The sequence below is a fragment of the Siniperca chuatsi genome, linkage group LG4, assembly GCF_020085105.1.
Source record: "Siniperca chuatsi isolate FFG_IHB_CAS linkage group LG4, ASM2008510v1, whole genome shotgun sequence".
Classification (NCBI taxonomy): domain Eukaryota; kingdom Metazoa; phylum Chordata; class Actinopteri; order Centrarchiformes; family Sinipercidae; genus Siniperca; species Siniperca chuatsi.
The window spans coordinates 28729609-28753500 of record NC_058045.1 but is presented as its reverse complement, the minus strand read 5'-3'; the positions used below and the strand labels follow the sequence as shown (position 1 = coordinate 28753500).

At 39.0% G+C, this 23892-nt stretch overlaps 1 protein-coding gene across 1 annotated transcript; it reads right to left on the bottom strand.

The window, feature by feature from the left end:
* Positions 1-670: 670 nt before the first annotated feature.
* Positions 671-21964, bottom strand: LOC122874658 (F-actin-capping protein subunit alpha-2). Its single transcript, XM_044192836.1, has 10 exons — positions 21830-21964; positions 10205-10268; positions 7612-7663; positions 7414-7477; positions 6178-6384; positions 5145-5224; positions 3342-3420; positions 2981-3052; positions 2509-2571; positions 671-1803 (listed from the first exon to the last, which is right to left on the bottom strand). The coding sequence occupies exons 1-10, from the start codon at positions 21911-21913 to the stop codon at positions 1663-1665; spliced, it is 906 nt and encodes a 301-aa protein (XP_044048771.1). The 5' UTR covers positions 21914-21964; the 3' UTR covers positions 671-1662.
* Between the last annotated feature and the right edge of the window lie 1928 nt (positions 21965-23892).

Here is a 23892-nt window from a genome sequence, read left to right as displayed (position 1 = left end):
CATTTTACATTTTATGACACTAAACTAATCCCATCACTTATTTTACAAGCAATGTCATTATGATGCCCTTAAAATTCTTTTAATAAAACCCCAAATCTGCAGTTCCTGTTAATACCTTCAAACACAGAGATCAGTACCAACTTACATTAGTGTCTCATCATCCTTTGACTCCATAAAATCAGTCAATTAATGAAAACATAAAACCACACAGAAAAAGTTATGTTTCTTCAATTTCTCATCTTGGTATTCATAATGTTCTACTTGCTAATTATGGGCAGTCCTGATACTTAGGTGGATTTGATAACACACATTGACATTTTGTTTACTGGTAAATTACAAACCATCAATTTGAGCACTCAGCAAATAGGTGATTCTGTGTTGTATTGCAGTATGAGAGTCAAGTGTAAAATGTAATCATCCTAATTAGTTCCCAAAGTGTGTTTCAAGACCTTTCAGTCTCTCCACCATCAAGGGAATATTTTAATTTCAGTGTTGATATTTTTCATTGATATTAGCTCATTGAGAGACGTACAACATCAGGTGTGAGAAGGTTTAGGACCTTGAAAAACCCGAACTTAAAGTTTTTCATATTACACCTTGAGTTTGATTATTATTTTTTAATTTTTGAATCACAATAAAGGGTATCAGAAATTATGAGTGAGTCAATAAATAGAAAATTTGTCATTTAATGCAACATAATTGTGACTGAATTACAATTAATCTCATGGAAATAAACCACCAAACTGACAGAGAGGATGTTTCATACAGGTATATATTACAATGTGCCTTGTTATATAATACAGTCAGGTTCTGTTTTTAATAAAAATAAGCACTGGAGGAGAAAGTGATACGTTTTGATTTTATTGTAAATTGGACATTATGCACATTACTTAGCGACTGATGACTTGTTAATTAAGCTTGTTAAGTGGTCACAGAACTCCCTGCACCGAGTGAGAGTTCAGACGATGTCAAGTCAAAAAGGCAATTTAGCCAGGAGCACTGCGAGCTTGAGATCTCACATAAAAGGACAAACGGTGAGGGAAGTACCAAAATGAGGGAACAAGAACATTGAGTGGCTGACAGTGGTGACTGCTTGTGCCAAAGATACCAGTCAATGAACACAAAGAACTTTTTTTTTTCGTTGACCGTATGGGACATTAACCGTGGAGCGAAGGGAGTCATTCTTTTCAGCCGAATGACTGAGCTCTTTTGTAAATGTGGACAAAATTCTCCAAATAATGATTTGTTTCACCATCGCAAATTCAAATTCAAAATTTTTTTTCAGCAGGTCAAACAAAAGGTGTGGTCTCACTGACACAATAAATATTGCACATGTGATATTGTATTTTATAAGGATGTTTTTGCATACAGGTGTCCACCCCCTTTCCTATGTCTTGTAATATTTCCTCAAGTTATATTTTCCCAAATATGATTATCTTTATCACCATAGATTCAATATACAGAGGAGTTAACAGTGTCTGTATAAAAACAAAATAACATCAATAAAAGTAGACATCCAATGTGTAATGTGACATCTGGCTGTGAGACCAAACCTTTCTTTGTCCCTGTTCTCTAATTTCTGTACAAAGACGATACAACTATCCAGTCATGCAACGTTGTTTGGGAGGGGGTGGGGGTTGTCTGTTATGTTCTCCGTTGTTTTTAAGCGTTCTGCATCTCCTTGCCAATCTTGTAGCTCAGGATCTTGTTCCAATCGATCTTGGTGCGTGTCACAGGAAGCTGGCGGCGTAAGGCTTTGAAGGTAGTGTCCGACATGGTCTGGTAATTCTCGTTGATGGCCGTCTGGAAGGAATAACAAAGATGGAGAGGGGAAGGGAGATTAGAGTATACTCAAAATGCGTTTAAATAAATTTTAATTATCTCCAGGTTTTGAAACGTCTGAGTGTTGTGCAATCGCTATGAAAACCTTTTCGCTGCCAGAGGCTGAATGTGTAGGATGATCAACTTTAACATTCACTTTTTTGTTTGTTTTAAGGATTTTTACTTTATTTAGTTTTCAGATAATACCTTAAAATAGCCAAGATTCAAAAATATTATCACAGTTTACGTATGACAGTGTTTTCTGTGAGTTTGGAAAGTCAAATAAAGTCTTTAGTTTTGGTACACATTCCTCTATTAAAATGCAAGATCCAAATTCATCAGTATGAATCCATTGTAGCCTAAAAACATGACATCCTGAGGAAAATCCTGTGATGGAGGTTTGCAGTGTGAAAATGAAGGATTTCATCATTTAATCCTGACGAGTAAAACATGAGCTCTTCATGATGTCTCATTTTTAGCCAATTGCATATCTCACACCAAAAAATTAAAATTAAAATCAATAAATTAGTGGGAACCCTGACTGTAAACAGATGTTTTATCATCAATCCTCTTCCTGTACACATCGGTTAAAAACCATAAGCTAAGGTGATAGTTTGGTTTCTCTACAACAACGAGCCTGTAATCAGCATATTTAACACAGAATATCCATTTCACATTTTCACATACCTGATAGTCGTTTTCTGCAGCCTCCATGATCTTAACAAACCCCTTTGCGGTTGAAGCCTCATCCTGAAATATGACAGGACACACAATTAATTTGAAGAGTAGAGGGAAAAAAAACGTGTCATTAACAAAAGACTGGGTAGTTGTGCACCCAAAACGCCAAATAATACACAAACTAAAATGTCTGCACTGCAAATAATTAGGAAAAAACACATCCCCGGGGAGTTGTCAGCAGGTCAAAACAGGAGGTAAAACCAGAATTGGGGTGGATTGGATTACAGTGGTACAATCACCATAAATGAATAAAACTAATAGTGAGAATAATATGTTCAATATATGAGATGTCATCAGTCATATCTGAGATGACTAGAATGGCTTGAATGGAATTTTCTGGCTGCTGTAGCCTATATTTGAGGTCCAGGTCGAGAGCTGACATTTAAAAAATAAAAATAAAAAAGTGTTCAGTTATACTCACAGAAATTGACATGGACTCCTGGACCTCTTTGTGGCTCACCAGCTGAACGTTGCCATCTTCATAGTAATGAACCTGGAACGATTAAAGGTTTAGTTTCTCTTCATTGTGCACATAAAATTCATAATAATAATAATATCAAGATGACCAGAACCAGAAACCCAAAAGATGTCTTGGTGGTTAGAAAGTAGAAAAGTGTAGAAGAGTGTGACAGAAATTATCCTAAAATTCACCAAAAGGAAGAAACCTTTTTATCTAGTTGTGCACTGACTATGTGAAAAAAGAAACACTTGATACTCAAGCATGTATTGGATTTGTGTATAGTCTGCACACACAGTACATATGGAAAATTTAAACAAAATACCTGGATTTTCATGATTCCTGCCACTTGAGTGGTGGAGGGGGAGATGGTAAATTTCCATTCTGACCTCCAGCGTCCATTCCTGTGCAGAGAGGAAGAGGAAGAGGAAAACCAGACTTTAATCACTCATTCCATCTCCTAATACCATAACTTGTGACAATATCACACAAAAATTAGGGGAGTTTATAGCCAACTCCCCTAACTCTCCTCGCTTTACAGGGGTGTCCCATCATGTAAGATCAAACTGAACCTGCAACTGTACTGTGTGCCTTGCTAAAAAGCTGCATGTCTGCTTCAGGAAACAGAAATATTTACCAAGCTTTTGTCAGGTGAGAAGATCTAGAAGTTAGACGTCATCTTGAGTTTTGTAAAGATCCAAAGAGAGATAAGAAACCCTGCAGGGTGTTGTTGAGTTGCCTTATGTTACATCATATATCATGATATATTCAACATTAACAGTTATGTTGATGATACCTGTAAATAAGCTAACTCAACATTTGATATTTAAATATATCCATTCCAATATACAGACAGGTGACAAATTAAAAAGGAAAAACCCAACGAAATGAGTGGAGAAACATAACAAAAGCAGATGCACCCATACAGGACACGAGGGGTCACTGAATGGTTTGATGAGTAAGAAAATCTTGTGAATCTTAAGTTACGACCTTCAGTCACTAGATCTCAACACAATGTAATACCTATGGGACCTATTTTGGACCAACATAGTCTCTTACACCAAATGAAGAAATATCTTTTGGAAGAATGTTTTTTTTTTTTTATCCCTTCAGCAGAGTTCCAGACACTAACCATAACCCAACACCTTAGTAAGACACTTGTTGGCTTCTCCTTTAATCCTCCTCATCATCACATAACACAAAGGCAGACCTTTCCATTCACACCTTAAGATATCCTAGAGGATATTCCTGTCCTGCACACATGCTCATAAATTTGCATCAAGACTATTAAAATCCTCCTTGCAGTAGCATTGTCTGATATAAAACAGACATTAATCCTGAGATGTAGTTAGACTGGAGAGTGTTCTTTTAAAGCAATAAGGTGTTAATGTTGTTTCAAGAAAAGCTATTTTCTTTATCATAATGTCATTTTATGACACCAAATCTAATCACATAAAATGGTTCAATCCAAGTACCACAAAGTCAATTCCAGCAGTTTTTTTTATGTGCCCATTACAGAACTTGAATCAAAAACTTAAGAGGAAAAACATAGCGTCTCTGTCAATTTCAGTTTCATAATCTTATCCCAAATCTGCCCTATGAGTTCCTCATTACTGAAACATGGCAGACAACGATGGCAGTCACATACAGGAGCGGTGGGATCATTACACCCAACGACCCAGAAGCCCAGGAAAACCTAGCAGCAAAGAGGATTGGTACAGTTCTTATCCAATTAGATTAACCCGTTTAGAAACAGCTCAGCAACACTTATGAAGACCAACAGTCTAACACTCCAGAGTTAAGTGCCAATTAAAGTAATGCCTTTGAAGCGTCTTGTACATATCAAATAACATTTCAGGCTTTTTAGGCTTATTCAGTATTTCAACATCTCTTTAAAATGAAGTCTGATTTAGAAACCATCACTGGGAATTCTACAAGCCGTGTTGGTCTTTCTGAAAAAGAAGAAAATCTTACTTTTAAGTAAAAAGGAAAACTGTGTACTGCTTTGTGTGTATAATGTGTTTCCCCGTAGAAAAACCTATATATCAGATGTCACAAATCCCAGTGGTACAAAATGGAAAAAGGGACAATTAAAAATCACACTGAATATTAACTGTCTCCAACATACCAGAAGTTTTTTGGTTGAAACTGATGGCACTCGATGCACACAATGATGGTTTGATGTCCGTCAATGGTTTTCCCGTAAATCTGAAGGGAGAAAATAAATAAAAATGATATATATATAGCTCCTAAATTAAGCTCATGCTGACCTGCAACTTGCAACTGAGAGACTGTAATAAATACATCGTATTCAGAGGCTATTTAGTATATCACACACACAACAAATTCACAGTATAACTCTTTCGTGTCTGCAACAGAACTGTGCTGCTCACTTTGCATTAGTAAAATAAGTTGCACAACAGAAGCTTTCTAAAGCAGACTGCAACCACATGCATCATTATTCATATGTCTATTTTAACTGTGCTTACTTATGTCTAATGTTTTATCTTTAAAATATTTTGTGGCTGCATTTTCGGGGGTAGCTCACGCTCTGTGCAGCACATTGTGCTTCTTCCTGGAATGAAATGTGCTATATAAATAAAGCTTTGCTTGCTTTGCTAGTAAACAAAGGTCCTAATGTTAAAAGACATCTTGCTACTTGGTGCACCATCCTGCTATCTTTACAGGGGGATCAGATGCAAATGTGTTCTGTTTTTGCAGTGATTCTTAAGGTAGTATAAACATATCAGTTAAGTATAGCAACAGCTAAGTGCAACTTCGATCACCTTGATGTGTATTTTGTTTAAAAGGGGAGCTTTACATATTTATACATAACTTAAGTTAAAATTTGAATGTGGGGTGTCATTTGTAGAAAATGTCTTTTTTTGGGGGGGCAGTAGCTTGAGTCGTCAAACTCAATAGTAGTCAGTTTGTTTGTTTAGAGAAGCGCAATGGTCATTTAATGCCTTCTTAACTCTAACCAATCCGAATCCGTGTATATGTTGTTAGAGAGAAGGCTGGGATGGAACTGTGGTAATAAAAAAAGTTTTGACCTACTGACAGAATTGAAAACACAATGACAATGACCCTTTTGGGGGAGATCTGTGCCTTTAAGTGATTAAAGGTACATCATTGTGGTTGTGCAATAGGCTGGGACGTACGGTGCAGACTCCATTGGGATAGTGCTCCTTGACATAGGCCCTGACAGCAGAGTCCACAGCACTCCTCCAGCCCTCCAGGGAGCCGTCAACATCATGGGGCCGTGGGTCGCTGGCCTCCTTCCTCAGGTGGTCGAACTTGAAGGAAATCTTGCTCTTGGGGTCCAGGACCCGGCCGTTCCCAAGGTCTCCATGCTCTGTGATTAAGACCTGGGAGGAATGAAGAGAGAGTGAGAAAGATGGAAAGAAAGAAGGAAAAAGGAGAGAGATTGGGGAGAGAGTGAAAGAGCGAGAAAAGAGCCATCAGGAGAAAGAGGAATAGAAAAATGGAATAGAGCAAGCCAGAAAGAAAGACAGGTAGAAAGAACAAATGGACAAGGACATGAATAAATAATAGAAAGAGTAACACATAAAGAAGAGAAGTGGAAAAGTCAGGAACAGGCAGGAGATTTTGTGGAAAGGGACAGAAAAATCAAGAGGTTAATTAAAAGGAGAAAGAAAAACAAAAAGAATGAAAAAAGAAAAAGGGGGATGAGGACACAGGAACACAGACGTCAGCCTGAACTTTCCATCTACTGTCTTCCACCTCAACACTTAGCCTGCTGGGTATCAGACAGGGGAATTTCAACCTGTGATGTGGCAACAGAGGGACATGATGACATCTTTACATAAGACACTGCAATCATTACAGAAGCTAACACAGCCGCATTCATTCACCATCATGTTCAACCTTCACAGAAACTCACAGGCACCTCACAGGTAATGACATTCAAATAAAGATGTGTTTGTGATCTTGTTTCCTGTGGAAGCCAAGGAGAACACTGGGACTTGTTTGATCCTTTGCACTATTGCTGAATGAGTGCAAAGAAACACTTAACGCTCTCCATAAAACTGTGATTTTGATTTCTGACATGTACATATTAATACACAATCATGACTGAAATTATGTGTTTGGAGTTATAATTATATATTATATATTATTATAGTTATTTCAATTAAAACTCCACATTTATATAATCACACCTCATACATATTCCTGTATAAATTTGAAATTTTGAACAGCAGGCAACAGATTCTCATGTGACATGAGCAACATGTTCGAGACAAGAGTGCTGAATGGGGTGGAGAGTGTGAGGAGCAACAACAAAGTGGGAGAAATTAACCCATGATGTCATCCCATTTCATTTAGCCTCTAAGCTGCCGCCATCACTTTAGGTCAAACCCGAAGCACAAACTCACCTGTTCTTCATAGCCATCGATTTTCACCGGGGTAAACTGGTCCAAGTTGTACTGTGCAAATGCACTGCAGAGAGAGACAAAAAGTTACTTCACAAAAGATTGTTGTCTATATGATAGGGTCTGTTTACTTTAAAGCCTTTTCGCAAATTCAAAAAACATTTTTCAAGACCTAGAAATAGCGCAAGAGGGGGGACTTACTGCGCTGCACCTTCCCTGAGAAGATTGTCATTGTTGAGCAGCAATCGCACATCTGAGGAGAAAAATGGTGAGATTATGAGAGAGGAGAGGAGAGGAAGAAGGAGAGGAGAGGAAGAAGACAGGTACAGCAGATTAGCACCATGACACACACACACACACCAACACAAAAGACAAAGCTGCCTGCAGTTAGTCTTTGCAGCATTTATGCCAGGGGAGTGAAGCAGACATGGTAAATTAGCTCAGTGGAAAAGGCTGTAAAATCACACAGAGATGAAAGGGGACAAAGTGGCAAGAGGGGACTGTGTTTTAGTGTGTGTATAAGTGTGTGCGGCTGTCAGGCTGTGATAAGAGGCAGACAGACAGCCCAGCGGCACTCCTCTGAGGTGACGACATTAATCGAGGCAGGACAAGGCTTTAACGATGCCAAAACACATACACACACACTCTCTCTCTCAAGGGGCACTACTTTAACAGTGTGGTGTCAACACTGGCGCCGCAGGGTGAGCTAAAATTTGGCCAAAACATCATTGTCTCATTTTGCTTTCTCAGAAGCCACTGTGATGCGATATGTAACACATGAACAGAAACAGTTTCCATTTTCAGCTCCTGTTAAGCAACTGCAAAAACTGTTTTAGAGAGAGCATTGTGAAACTCTGCTCAGTTTCACAACAACAGATCTATATCTAACGAATACATTAGCAGTATCAAATAAGACTACTAATAAGAATACTACGGTAGGCAGGAATAAATGCTGTTATATTGCAGTACGATGTAAAATTCCATTACTTTTCAACAAATTTCTCCTAAGTCAGGTCTTTCCTGACCAAGACATTTTAATTCTTCCTTGCTTATTTTATTTCAACTCAGAAATTTGAATAGGTGAAACATTTGTTTCCACATGGCAGAAGTGGGATCAATCTGAATCATCTTCACTCAACAACCTGTTGTGTGTTCGAAACTGCAGCAGTATGACTATTTCCATACGCCTACAGTAACAAAAATAAACTTATGGTTCAACTGGGTCACTGAAAAAACAAAAGACTAAAAAAATACCCAATTCACCTAATGCTTCATGTGTACAATCAGGTATTGGAAAATTGTTCACTTTCACTCTTTTTTGAATGACGAATGCAGACTACCGCCACCTGCAGGTATGGAGAGTTATTACCTCTCGCGCAGGTGCAGAACGTACATGCTAGCTAGCCGTTCGCTGTAGTCGGTGCATTGTTATTAGGTCAAGACACAGGTGACGTGAGGCGACGCAACAGTCAGCTTTTGTTGCTGCTAGTTCTTTGACATGGGTTTGGTGTGTCAGAGCCTTTTGATACAGTGGATTTGTAGTTTGTAAATTATTATGCAATAAAAGTATTCCATCACAACCAGTGGAGTCAAAGTGTGACTGTTATTTATTAAAAACAACAATAAGTACTTGGTGGGTTCTCATGGGAACAATTTTGACTCATTGCAGGAAAGGCACAGGTGTAAGTAATAACACTAACGATTGCTTCATTCATTTAGATGTGCCAGTGAGCCATGCCATAAGCTGGCATGCATCATATCAGGGTCCTGGCACTGGTACTGAAATGGAATGCAGCCACTATCAACGTTCCACCTGTGTTTGACAAGTAAACTGTCTATTCCACTGATTAACTTTGCTGCACCAGTGTCGGGCTGTTAAGTTCTGCTGACATAAGGATTATCTCTGAAAACTCTAGTAGACAATAAAACAGTATTTTGGGGTTATGAGCAGGTTTGTTTCCATGTCAAACTGTTCCTTAAGAGGAAGGCTGGGAGATCTGACAGTGGGTAAACCCTACATTCCTATGCTAAACTGAATCGAAACAATTAACAAAATCACAGTTTTGACTACTGCAGTTTCCACATAGACGCAGACTTGCTGCACAGTGGTTTCAGATGGCATCCTAAACAGAGGTGTAATCGCCTGTTTTATACCATCTATGGTAATCACAAGTAATTAAGTTGCAAAACGAATTAAATCCCAAAATTCCATTTTCTCCAACATATTTTATTAGATTAATTAGTATTAAATATTGCAAATCTTACAGCAGAAAAATTAAGAATAATTTTTCTTAAATAGCATGCAGCGAATATATCTTATGCGCATAATGGACATTAATTAACTAACTTAAAAAAGCCAATTGCCACATAACAAAAGGCTTAGTTTTAGTTAACTACAGGATGTTTTAAAGAGTCCACTATACAATGATTCATGTGCTGTGATAGTGGCTTACATTATGCATTAAGTTGCATGTCTTTGCAAAATCATACATTATATTCAAACAGAGCCAGTTCGTTTTTTAATGTATCTTTTGGGCATTTTTGCTGCTATTTAGATAATGGACAGTAGAGAAGTGACAGATAATGAAGGGAAGAGGAGAAGGGATGACATGGGACAACAAAAGGTCTCCAGCTGGACCTTTGTTGTCCCCGGGCCTCGGGGCTAAGATGCTCACCACCAGGACAACTAAACAGAGCCTGTTCTGAGCAATAACATCACATTTTACATGCCAGCAATTTTTCACATGTTGAAAAACACACATTATTTATAGAGGAAGAGAAACAGAGTACTCACCATTGAAAACTTCGTTGAACTCTCCTGGTGGGGCATGGATGACAAAGTTTGCTGCTATGCGCACCTGCAGACAAAAAACAAGGCAAAGGGTTAAGACTGGAAGTCACTGATCAGACACAAAACCAGCAAAAAAATATTAACATGATGAATCAATCTCTAATACGCATTGTCAAAAATCTCAGACTCCACATTACATTTTAATTACGATTTTTCTTTTTTTTGTGGACAATAAGCAATAGACAATTCCCACAATTCCCCCCCAAGAAAGTCATTTTGATCATGAAATGAAGTTCTGACTCCTTTTCAAGTCAGCTGAAGTTTTAGCTCACCCTAGTGTTGCACTCACTGTAAGTACACCAATTTAATGCCTAAAATTCACGATGTAAACACTGAATATATGTATGCTATGTGGCCAACAGAGGGTGTAATGTTACTATGTCACTGTTTGGAGGGTGGAGTGAATCGGTTCAATGTCTCTCTCAGTCTACAGCGCATCTGAGCAATCACTTTTTCCCCTTCTCACTTCTCTTCTGCTGCACAACACTTCCTGTTTCCAGGTCACATGTCAAACTGACAGCGAGACAACAGCCCCTCCCTCACCCGCATGGTTTACAACCATATAAGGACATAAAAATGTGCTGAGGACTCTAGTACACATTCTCTCTCTCGCCCTACCTCTATATCTCTCTACCTCTCTCTATCACTGGCAGGGTACAGTGGCTCAGCCAGAATCCCCCCAGTCTCACAAGCTGCTGTATCAGGGAAGGTGTTCATATACAGTATATGTATGTGTGTGAGAGCGTGTGTGTGTGTCTGTCCCCTGGGCCCTTATTAGCAGTGTGTGTATACAAGTGCTCTGGCACTCGCGCAGAGCTGCAGATTGATTCTTGCTAATGAGCGATGCTGAGAGAAAGGAAGACACTTAGGGAGGAACCTGTGTGTGTGTGTGTGTGTGTGTGTGTGTGTGTGTGGTGTTGAGATCAAAGTTGGTCTACTCCTCTGTCATGAGATCATGATGACCTACTTATGTTGAACGATCAACAATTCGTAACACAATGGAGGTGTGTGCGTTTGTGTGTGCGCATGACACATACAAACACCTTGTTACACAGCTGGTGGAAAACTGTGTTTGTGACTTGAAATCCCTGCGGGAAGAGTAATTTGCATTGGGTCTCCCTCATAACACTGGACGGCAGTGTAAACAGACTTTCCATATGTAGAGAGCTTCTCCTAGACACTCCAGGAAGCAGGTTTATGTATTGGTGAACCAAAGTTATCCAGATCAGTTATCTGATCAGTTGCTGAGTGAAACCTCCTCAGATCTGTGACACGGACTGAAAAAGTTCTGTTCTTGGTTCTGTCCTTGGTTCTTGATTTTGTAACTCAAAAAACACCACTGTCTGTAGCTCATGTGGACTTAAGGGAAAGGATCAAATATGTAAGATGTCTTAAAGCCCCCAAGTGCCCTTAAAGCCCTTGCTATTTTTAATCCAGGAAACAAATTTAAAAACCGACATCTGAGTTTAATTTTGTCTTCGTTAGTTGAAATGCTGGCTTTCTCATGATCTGAACAGATTCAGAAGAGTAAATACACCTTGATCCCGTCTATACATGCCAATAGGCCATGTAAATACCACAGATACATTTGACAGTTATTTTCCTGTGTTTTGGTCTCCTATCCATACTGGATATGGATCTTTAATATATCTTTTAAATATTAGTGCAAAATTAAACGATTAATTGACTATTTAGAAAAGCAATGAATAATACAAATAAACATCAGTTGTAGTCCTAAGGAATACATGTCAAAATGCTAGTCAAATCTTTTCTGTGTCTCCATTATCAGATTTATCTGCATTATTGTGAACATGACTTTATTCACAACTTTATCTGGTAATAAAAAGTACAGTATGCTAGTTCTAGACATATGGAACAGTTAATAACTGAAAACTGCTACATTACTTCGATCTTGCCACTTACATGTCCATTTATAAGGGTGTGTAAATGACAAGATAAACTGAGGGCACCTAAACTAGTTCAAATATCTGACACAAAACTGAACTCTCTCTATGCCCAGATCTGGTTTCAATAAAGTCTGTTAATAGAGTTTAAGTTCAGCAGGACCACTGGAATTACTGCTGGACATTGGGTACACAATCTCATAGTCAGAAATAATAACATTACACTATGCTTTTGAATGTCTTATCCATATCCATAACTCAGCTTTCTGAACCATATCTTATCTTATTCAGGGTTGCAGGGGGCTGGAGTCTAACCCAGCATGACTTTGGTGAGAGGCAGGGTACACCCTTTACAGGTAGCCAGTTTTTTACAGGTCTAACACGCACAGTCACACCTACAGGAAATTTAGTTTCCAATTCACCTGCCTCATTCAAGCAGGTCATGGAAGAAATCTGAGCAGGCCACTGTAATGGCATTTCAGATATTTTTCCACCCTGGCAAGAATCAAGGTCTGGGTAAAACACTGAATGCTCAGAAATTGTTTGAGTGTTTGGCATACAAACACATTTCAAGACATTTAAAACTTGAAAAAATGACATTGTGCTAACCACAAATATTTAATCATACTGTGAACAACTGTGTGAACTTGCACAATTAATTGTGTAGCGCCTAGAGCTAGGAAGAGACCAGTAAAGACTGCAAAGGAATGGACAGGGATGGTTTTACAATCACATCTGACAGCAAAACCATGCTAACTGTTTAGGGTGCATGAAGAAGAGAGGAGATGAAGCCAAGGGAGTGTGATGTGGTTTAAAATGAATCACTGACAGGAGGAGGAGGAGAGGGATACTCCATTAGCGGATTATGAGAAAGGCATTGACTGTTAAAAGCTAGTTAAGAACAGGGTAATACTTCCTCTTCCTCCACGTACCTCAAACCAATTCTACTAATGTACTGAGACAACAGCCTGCATCCTCCTATGACCATACATGAATGAAACATTCAATAAAAACAAATACATTCACTTTTCTACCTTTTCTTGCAGGTTATTTACATGTTAAACATTATCCCTCTATGTTTACAGTGACTGTTTGAGAATTATGGCTTTAACCATTTTTCTTCCTGTTTGCCTGTAGTGTAATTCCTGTAATCAAGGAATTAAATATTATTCTAGTGCTGTAGTGATTATAAGATGCTGCTGGACAGCAAGATGGTACAGCAAGTGGCGAAACCATTGCAGACAATGTGCAGACAGGAGGAAGTGGTCTGCTTCATGCACTACATAACCAGCTTTCTACCGCAAAGGAACCTAAGAGCCCTCCCAGAGACAAAAAAAATTAATGTCAATGTTGTAATGTGGTCCGTTTTTGAGAAACACCAGCAAAAAACTAATAACTTTAGACCAGACTTAACTTAAATCTATTAGACTTTGAGATATTTTGTTAAAGAGCAGACAAATGGACCCAAAGTCATGACCACCTTTTCAGAGGCAATTACAGTTGAGCTGCAACTTAAATGTTGAGCTGCAGGGTTAAGTATTCCTTTCAATGGAAGTCTGTTACGCTGGGACACAAGCTACTGGGACATTTTGGAGCTCCGAGACCTAGTTTTAGGTTTGAGCACTGATTGCCACCGTGCTACATGAAGGGCCGAGCTCGAGGCAAAGAGTCTCTGTGGGGAATTTTATTAACTAACTCAAATATCTTCGTGCTTGCTGTGCTACCAGATAAACTTCTGCAAGTAGTCTGACTAAGCTAATGCCGATTAACTGTTCAGAGCCCCAAAACATCTTTAACAAACATTTAAGTGTTCTACAACTTGTCAAATCACTATTACCTCCACCACTGAAGCTTGAAGGGTCATTAGAAAGACATCTCAAAACTACACAGATTTGAATGAGACGCAATCCCTTTGGCCCTACGATCAGTTGATCTAATATCTAGGATAATCCTGACACAATTGGCAAATTAAGTTGATCGATTGCAAATGAATTGACAGCAACTTTGATAATGTTTTAAGTGATTTATATTAGAAAACTGCCAAACACTCACTGATTCCAGCTTCGAAAATGTAAGGATTTACTGCAGTTTATTTTGTTACATACTTGTAAATTAAATAGCTTTGAGTTATTTACTGTCGGTTTCACAAAAAGTCAGACGGAAGAGAAATAACGAACCACATCTTATGGAGGGTTCAGCTTTGGAAATTTGCACTGCAGTTGACATCTCTTTACATAAACACACATGGACATCCATATAGCTGTACGCAGTTGGGGGAAAGAGAAGGACTGACTGCAGTTTGGCGAAGCTAACGAGGCTGACTATCACTGCTGTGTGTGTTTGTGTGTGTGTGTGTGTGTGTGTGTGAGTGACTGTTATCTAAATATGATTCAATCACAGTCATCGTCATAAAGTCTTTTTTTTTTTTGCTGGAAATAAGGGCTTTTTATGTCCCATAGTCAATTCCCTTGTCTGCCTAAGGATTCTTAGGGGGCGGAGTCTGAGGAGCTAGCATGCATGCGTGAGGCTAACCAAGAAGCTGGAATAATAATAATGGAGCTAACAGACACACACACAAAGAACATGGGACATAGGCACCCCTTGTAGTGTGGGATCTTTGTGTCTTTGTGCTCTCTAGACACCAGCTGGTCTCTTTTCTTTTAACTTGCTCACTGTATATTCATCCTCATATTACCCAGCAACCCCTCCTTTCCTTGCAACACTCACTCCTGCTGCACTTTCCCAAAACCAACCCCACCCTACACTCTTTTAGGCAGCACCCTTTCTTAATCCCAATAGTCACCAACTGACACTGAATCAAGACTCATCCTAATCCTGGCATCAAAATCGCCTTATCACACCAATCCAGATCCATGAAAAGAACGTTAATAGTAAAAAACTCAGCAGGAATAAACTGAGGCAATATTTTTGGCCTGCAGGCCTTTTGAGCTGCATCATCTTCCTGAGTTTGATCCCCTTCTCTGTCATGCTTCCATTTCAATATCCTAGATATAAAGGCAAAAGAGGGACCTGGCGCCTTGAAACGCTACAGCAGAGACGGGGCCAAGTTTTGAGGAAAACCAGTCTGATGTGGATGAATATTGGGGGGGATGGGAGATGGGTTAGGGTGTGGGTGCAATAATGTATGAATAATAAGTCCACAGCGTGATGGCTGAGAGAGGAGGAGGACCGTCAGGCAGCCCTAGGCGAACTAGAAATGTTCCTCTGCTCATCAAAATGAGGAGGTGGTGGCTGGTCGGCTCAAGGTTAAATTGAAGAAATAAGGGCCAACGTCAAAAGCAGAGGCTTGACGCTTTATTGAAGGGGGTTTCCTAACAGTAAAGATAATTACTTTTTAAAAATAATTGTGACAATGTTATGGAGTAACGATTTTCTGGGGCACTGTGTTGTTTTTTTACCAGCTTCGTGCTTCATATTCACTCAGTTTGACACAATGCCACCTGCTCTACTGCCTTAGCTGGAGGTTTACATATCATACCAGTGATTTTGCTTCAGTTTATTCAAATCACAAATGGCATTTCTAATAACCATTTCAAGTTCTCAGATTGATTTCCTTCATTCCAGGCAGCCACCAGATTCATTAATCTCAGTCGAGCATTAATGTTAACTTGTGGAGACTTCAACTTGCTTGGTAATCCGCCATAGTGAAGATCTCATCACCTTTATTTTCCTGTCAAACATATGTGAAGTTTTTGAGGCAAAGCGACTGTGGCAGTGACAAAACGCCACTTGAGATTTTGTTGCCTGCGTTTTCATTCATCAGCTATGTTGAGTAAAAGAGGATGTGTGCATTGGCGTGCATTGCTGTCTGCCACTGTGTCTTCTTTGATACTAGTCAGACATTTTCAAATCCTTTAAATCATCAATAAAATGTTAAAAAAAATAGACAGATGCCCATCACATCAAGTTATAAGCACCAAAATAAGATGTCTTAAATTTGCCAACTTGACAAATGGCAAATGATTTATACATTACTCGATGAATAATTTAACTGTTCAGCACAAAATGAAACACACATGCTAGATACTTTGGCAGGGAACAAACTTGTGACCTTTAGTTACTGGATGTACTATCACTGTGATGAATATACTAAACCTGAATAACTACTTGTCTACTTTAGATGTGCACATTTGTCACAATCAGTCTTCACCCCAGTGACTTATCCTTACAGTGTACCGGTAAAGGTAATGAGTGTCATTTTACCCCAAGCAGCCAGCTATGCAATATATGAAATATCACTGGTTTGCATTACCACCTCCAGTATGCAAGTGTAAAGCCACTGGTCTTAACAAATCAACACTTAGCATTTTATAGAAAACTCATGGGTCAACCAGGTTGTAATGTGGTTTAAAACTCCATTTCCTTACTGATCTAGAGAGTTTCTCAAGCTTCTAATAAAACCTATCAACAAAAGTAACAGCTTTCAAAACAGTCCTCTGGAGAAAACGGTGAGTTCTGCTTTAACCCTTAAAGAGGGCACCAGTTTGGGTCCCTCAGGGCGTGGTATTCTACCTGAGTTTTTAGACAGAAAAACATACATAGTTCTTTTCTCATCTCCAGGTCTCTTGCACTGCTGCAGGCACGTACAGACAGCGCTCCTCTGTCTTTGCATTCTTCATTTAAAGGGAGATGCCACTAGGTTTTCAGCATTCAACTATGCTATATACTAAAAGTTAAATAAGTTAACTGACTTTTTATGCTAACTTTACCTGCAGCAGTGCCATTTGGCTGTTGTTGTCCAGTACAATTCTTACAGTTAAAAACAACCAACTCTGTTCTTAACTTCTTGCAGCACATTCAAATGCATCATTGAATCTTTGTGCTGCTTGTCTTTACTCTCTCTTTAGCAGCTGCCTTATCACATGTATTGCGGCATTGCTGTCAACACATAAACCTCTATTGTTGTTTTTCCTGCATACCTTCCACATCAGCAGTCTGGATCATACAAACACGCACACATACAGCACGAGCTAATTATTCCGCCTTCCCAGCGCTGGTGATCAACAAGTGAGAAAGGTCTGATGACAATGAATCAGTCATTCAATCAATCAATCAATCAATCTTCAAACAAAGACGTGAATATATAAAGGATGCGTTTGTGTTCCTAATTGTACATTTTATTTGCACTCTCTTTGAAAATGGTTACAAAATGGAACTAAATGGTTTGTCTGGAGCCAATCATTTGTATTTTCATATCGTTCAATAGTGGTTACTCGAGATCGCCGATAGGCGATCCGATCGCCAGAGGGCGGTGGGAGAAGGAGGGGGTGGGAGGGAGAAAAAAAGCTCAGTGAACTGCGGAAAAACGCAACCCGACGTCACGCTGCGGTGGCCATTCTGACGATCAGACCGGTCAAACTGCTCCACAGTCAGCCTGAAATATCACTGAAAGCAGGCGCGATCCAGGCGGAGTTCATGGACCAAACTATGGTACTCTCCCAGTTGTGTCCTCGCTTGGTTTATTTTGTGTACGCAGCTTCGACGTCTGTGTCTGCCTTGCAGTCTATGCTGAACAATAGCGATACCAATAAGCCTTCTTTGGTTTGTGTTCATTTGTTTGAGAGACAGACAGACAGACAGACTAGGAAGTGAACGAGGAGAGGGAGCGCAAAGAAATAAAATGATATTTTCTGATTGTTTCACAGTGGTTACGTTCTAAAGCACAAATAAACACGCCCCCACCCCCACCAGAAAAATCTCAAATGCACAGTAGAGCGCAGATTCTAGAGATTATTTGCATAACATCTTAGTTATGATAGTAAGTTAGCTGATATTAAGGCGATTTTAACTATCGGAAAAACCAATCGTCGATCATCCCTTCAATCATCGATATACGATCCGATCGTCAATCGGCACAAGCCTAGTTGCAACAGTATGAGATTTTCACGATACGATAACCACCTCAGAAAATATCACGGTATACGGTATTACACAATTATTCTTATTATCTGACAGACATGAAACTTGATATTATAAACTTTATTTTTTATTTTTATAAAATTTGAAATGTATTGCTTTTAATAACACTAATACGGTAGAATTCAATACCGTAGATAAGCAAATGTACATGGTATGATAACCATCAATTTTTATACCACGGTATAACGTGAAACCCTAATTACAAACATATGCTGAAACTCTGAAACATACTGATACCTCCATGGTAAATTTACAACTAACCAGTCTACAACTGATCAAATTAGCACAAGTATGAATGGATATCATTAAGCACCGTTACATCAATAAAGCCTGGGGAGGACTAAGACTATAAATATACCATCTTACTTCCCCTCTTGAATAATTATATTATGTATTCTCACCAAAACACTTTTTACTAACAGAAAGGTCTGCTCCTGCTTTGAAACAGAAACCACAGCACAGACATTTTCTTTTCTTTTTTATTTTTACATATTGAAACTTCAAAAAGGCTAGCAAAAAATGTACCTCTTGTGTAAAGATACAATGTAGCCTACCCAAAGGAAGAGTAAGCTACAGTGAAACAAGGTGGGCAGCTGCCACTTGCTTATAAATTTACGCTGTGGGGTAGTGGGTTTGTCTGTCAATCAATTTGCCATGTACCAGATCATTATTTCAGGTCTTTTCTTACAGTAACAAACAGGTTGACAGGTAAAATGGGAAAAGTGCTTGGTTTCTGGTTGTCATACCTGTCCAGACACTTAAGTACAGATGAAGGAACAGACAGCGAACACATTGAGTAATGGCAGTTTCCTGTAATACCCAGGTGTGGTTTCTTTGCTGTAATCAGGAAACTAGCAGGCCGGTGCCAAAACCTCTCAAAAAGACTTGGTATCTGTGGCAGAGACGAGACTCTTCTTGCTGTTTAATCATTTACAAATGGAAGAGACTCTTTCATAATTTCCAATCAGGGAGCTTTCAGGGCTTTTTTTTTGGAATAGCAAAGTGACGCTGAAAGCCACAACAGCAACAGGACAGAAATTTCTCAATTCCCTGGGACACTTAAAGAAGTATTTCAGAGATACAAACTCAAAACTATTTATTGTATTCGACTTGCTATTAAAAAGAAATGTCCTGGGTTAACTTTTCTTGGTGCTTTTTCCAAAACAGTCATCACAGTAATGTCAGAAGTTAGGATTCCAACAAAAGCAAGTTTGCAGATTAGTCATTCAATGTGGTAAAGTACCATCAGCGGAGTGCTAGGAGATTTTGGCTGTGACTCCGCTATTCTCTGGCAGGTCACCAAACATCATTGGGGTTTCCTTTCATTCTACAAATCACGACTGACCAGTGAAAGACTTATTCAAATTAACTAGTGAGGTTTGGAAACTATTAAACCACAAAGTCACTGTGTTAGATGAAAATGCTTATTTCCTCCTTTTGCAGAGCTGCACATAACAGGCTGAAGGGCCAGAGCAGATGGCTGATTGCTCTAAGCTAATGACTGAAGAGAAGACCTTCAAAAATACAAAATGCATCTGCGGTGTTTGCATGGAAATGCTGTGCTTTTAACAGCACAACATGCAGTGGATGCATAATGTAAGCTGGTTCTCTACCAGTCAGCTTGCAGGTCGCCAACCGTCATTCTTTCAGCTCGACAAACTCAAGCTTTCTGGTCCAACAGTGAAAGTGGCTTGACAATTGTGGCAACCAATGTGGTTAAGAGATGAAAAGAGCTCCTGTCCTCTTCACAGCACCAACATCTGAAGTTGTTAACTTTTTTTTTACCACATAAGCACATCGTAAACATGATCTATGGTAAAGCCAGTACATAACAAAAATCACAAGGTGCCCACAGTCACCTACACACTCTAGCCCTGTAATGAAATGCTCGGCTAACAGCTGATGCCTGTGTGTTGATCAGCATGATGCAGTCACACCCGCTGGTCAATGAGCTGCCTAAACTCTAAAAAACTTCTGACTCAGCCTGATGTGGAGACGAACGAAATAAAACCAGGCCTTGTTCTAACTCTGAATGGGGGATTACATAACAATACAACTGAAGAGTTCACAACCATTTACTAAGAAGACTGTTCATAATGGTTTACTGTGATATTAACAAGTCTGGTAGGAATTTTGACTGCAAGGTCAGGACAGACACTACACAGGGTATCAGGTACACATGTGTACACATGCCTCCATGTATGTAAACCCATTAAGAAATATAGAAACATAGTGGTCATGATACTGGCTATTTGTATTTAATCATTGCAATTTATAAAACATTTTTAAAAAAAAGTTAAATACACTTAGCAAGTTATCAAAACTCAGAAATCAGAGCTCATAGAGATGTATAAAATTTGCTTAGAAAGTCTATCCAACAATGACAACCAAATATTAAATTTACAGTGACTAAACACAAAGAAAATCAAGTAAATCTTCACATCTGTACAAGTGTAAGCACTTCATTCTTGACATTTTTACCAACTGACTTAAACAATATAAAACAACTATCAAATTGTCAATGAACTGATAAATAGTTTCCGCAGTAGTGCCTTAAGCAGCAGTTATCACATTGATGTGCCTCCCTCAAAGCTGTTTCCAATGTGCAAACACATCTTAAAAGAGACGAAAATGTGCAATGAATCCAAGGTTGCGAAATAAAGTCAACCCATTTAGCAGGACATTAAAGTAAAGTGCAAGGAGGATTCGTGCAGACAGCTCAGACACATGCAGTTGAACGCTCATGTCAGGGTGTGTGTGTGTGTGTGTGTGTGTGTGTGTGTGTGTGTTTGGTCTTTTAAGGAAATGAGAAAATGAACGGCGCTAGTACTGCCAGACACTAGCAGGGGTGTAATGGGGTATAAACCCTGCTTACAGTCTGAACTTGACTACCTAATTTGCACAACAGTTTGTTTTTTTTATATAGAATAAATGTTGGTGCAAGACCTTTAGCGCTGCAGATAAATACTTTTAAATGGGAATACATATTCTAAACTGTAATTGCTAAGTGTAACGTTACATGTTGGGTCGTTTCGATCATGTCGTTGATCCCCTCCGGGATCAATAAAGTATTTCTGATTTTGATTCTGATCAACTGGAGCTCATAGTTCCCACATCTTTTTACTGACTGAAGCGCTACTTATTAGGAGGTACAGTGGTTAGCAAGCTAGCCTATAGATGCCTATGGTTGCTGTCATAAAGAGATTTAATCCTGCTCTGCGTAAAATTATCTGACAAACCACCACTTTTAATATTTTTTGTGTAACGACAGAAAAGCGGTATCAACCAGCGACAAGGGCGTGTTATGAAGTCTAGCTATCTGTTAGCAGGCTGCGGCTATGCTAAACTATCTGGCTAGCGATCTTTGGTGTATGAAAACTTCCATAACACAAGCAACCAGAGACACCGGGGAGACACGACATGTCCACGAAACGAAAAAGGTGCGAGAGGAAAACTTAGGTGAATTTATAATATGTACACGGTTCCTATTTTGAGTCAGGACCGTACAAGGAGCCTCCGTTTCAGATTCGCAAATGAGCGGAAGTTGAGCTAAAAATAATAAGAGCAGAAGCAGCAGCGGTTGTGCTGAGGCCTCGGTTTTCTCCAAATTTAATCACGCCGGTCGACGCCAGGATGCGCGGACAGACGGACTCAAATGCAGCTCAAAATTCGAGCGCTAACGTTCCCCGCTGGAGTTTATCTAGTGATTAAATTGTCATCTTACCTTTTCCTCTTCGGATAGCTGCTCCTCATGATCCGCCATCTTTTCTTCCGGCACCACCAGCTTGTCAGAGCCCCGTGACGTCATCACATGGGTGGATTCCCAGCTTGGTTCAGCTCAGTATTCATAGTTTTGATGCTCAGTCACTGTCTGCTCCTTTAGTGATTGTAGCAGTGTTGTAGCCTATGTATTTGCATGGTTAAATAATGATTTCAAAAAATGTATATTGCAAAATTAATAATACGCTATTGGTTTTGCACATACATTAAATTTATGCACACTGGTCTAGGGTAATGTGGTGTATAGCTTCCTAACTTGATTTATTCGTTATTTGTAAATATGTTTTACAAATAATGTGTCTATCCTTCCGGTCTTTTTCTTGTGCTGCTGTAATGCAACATTTTCCTCCTGGGGATCAATAAATAAATAAATAATCTTTATCTTAATATTAGTACATCTGAGGTTCATATTAAGAATTGTTTTATTTCCTCATGAAGGCAAAATTTTTTTGTACAGCAATTTTGCATTAAATGTATATTTATCAGTATTAAGCTTTTTTTTTCGTCAAGGGCAATCTGACTAAACATGCGTGTTTTCACTGCAATAGCTTTTTTATGTTAATGTAGTCCCTCACATTTACACCTGAGGTCAAGTGCCTTGCTCAAGGGCACCTTGGCATTAGATGGCATTGGTTGATAAGAGCATTGATGAAAGCATTCCTCTTTCATCCATGAAGAAAATGTAATGTTGTAAGTTGTAAGTATGTCTTCTTCATCATCACAAAAATCTGGGGAAGCCCTGTGATTACCTGGAGATGCTGTCACATTATGTCTGCAATGTTTTTTTACCACTAGATGGCGAGCTAAGACTAATTTCAAAAGCTAACAGGGTTTTGTTTTTTTAAAAGACTTGTCTGCTTGTAAGAGGAATGAGATCAGTTTCACTGTCTGACTCATTCCTTTTCACACTGCCATCAAAAAAAGATAACATGTAACTTAATACTCAATACAAAAAGCCCACAGCCACACAGACACACAAGGAGAAACAGAGAAAGAGGTTTGTTAAATATTATCACAGATGGTGAAATGATTGTTAGCTTCAGGAGGTTCAACGAATTCAGTTTGAGCCCTGAGGAGAAGGAAGTCTGGTTGAAAGGTTTATTTTTGTCACTGAAGTCTTTGAAGTTCATTGCATCTTTCTGATCCATGCAGTGCGACATGTCTACGTGTGCAGACACACACACCTAGTTCCAGTGTAGATGGATGTTAACATCAGTATTTGTTGCCTTCAGATTTTCAGATGCTTTACTTAGGTAAAAGTAGTAATACTACAATGAATAAAATACTCCATTACAAGTAAAGTCATGCATATTTTACTTGCGTAGTAAAATAATGTAGTGAAAGAAATGTATAGAATTATGAAGTAGAATAAAATGGAAATATTATATACAGTAATTGAGTAATGTACTTAATTACTTTCTACCTCAGGTTGTCATATTGCCTACTGACTAGTTAGCTGGTTAGCTTACTGGCTAATGAGCTTGTTACCTGAGTTGAATTTTCTCAAGCTACAATACAGAGTGTTTCGGCGTAGAGACTATAAAGCTAAAAACAAGACAGTGTTGTAACACAGTTACCTTTTAGCAGAAGCTACCTTATTGGTGACTGTCCACCTCTACTGTAACATTACTAAAATGCCTACAGCTACATCACAACAATTTTTTTTCAGGTTTTTTTCTAGCAAGGTTGTTATTCACAGGTAGATTTGTGAGGTAACTGTTAAGCCTCCATTGAGCTACATAATGAACACTTCAAACTAAACGGCTGCCTAACGGCCAAGTTCTTCCTCAATGCCTTGCCCTTTCCCTCTCCCTCCAAGACTGTAATTTATACCTCCTTTGAAAAGACTTGGTCTTCATGTGATGCCAACACTGTAGCTCTGTGTTTGTTTAGGTGGGGTCACTTCAGTACTCATGTTGCCGTTGTATTATACCACTCTTACAGGGTGACAGCGGTGAAACGATGATAGCAATCCGTGTCCTACAACAAGCCTGACTCTGTCCATCC

Excerpts from the sequence above, each read along its gene's own strand:
- LOC122874658 (XM_044192836.1), bottom strand. The coding sequence starts at position 21,913 with ATGACGTCACGGGGCTCTGACAAGCTGGTGGTGCCGGAAGAAAAGATG. Across the intron at positions 7,478-7,611 it reads CTCAGGGAAGGTGCAGCGCA|TGCATTTGCACAGTACAACT; the intron begins GTAAGTCCCCCC and ends CTCTCTCTGCAG. Across the intron at positions 2,572-2,980 it reads AGGAGTCCATGTCAATTTCT|GATGAGGCTTCAACCGCAAA; the intron begins GTGAGTATAACT and ends GTCATATTTCAG.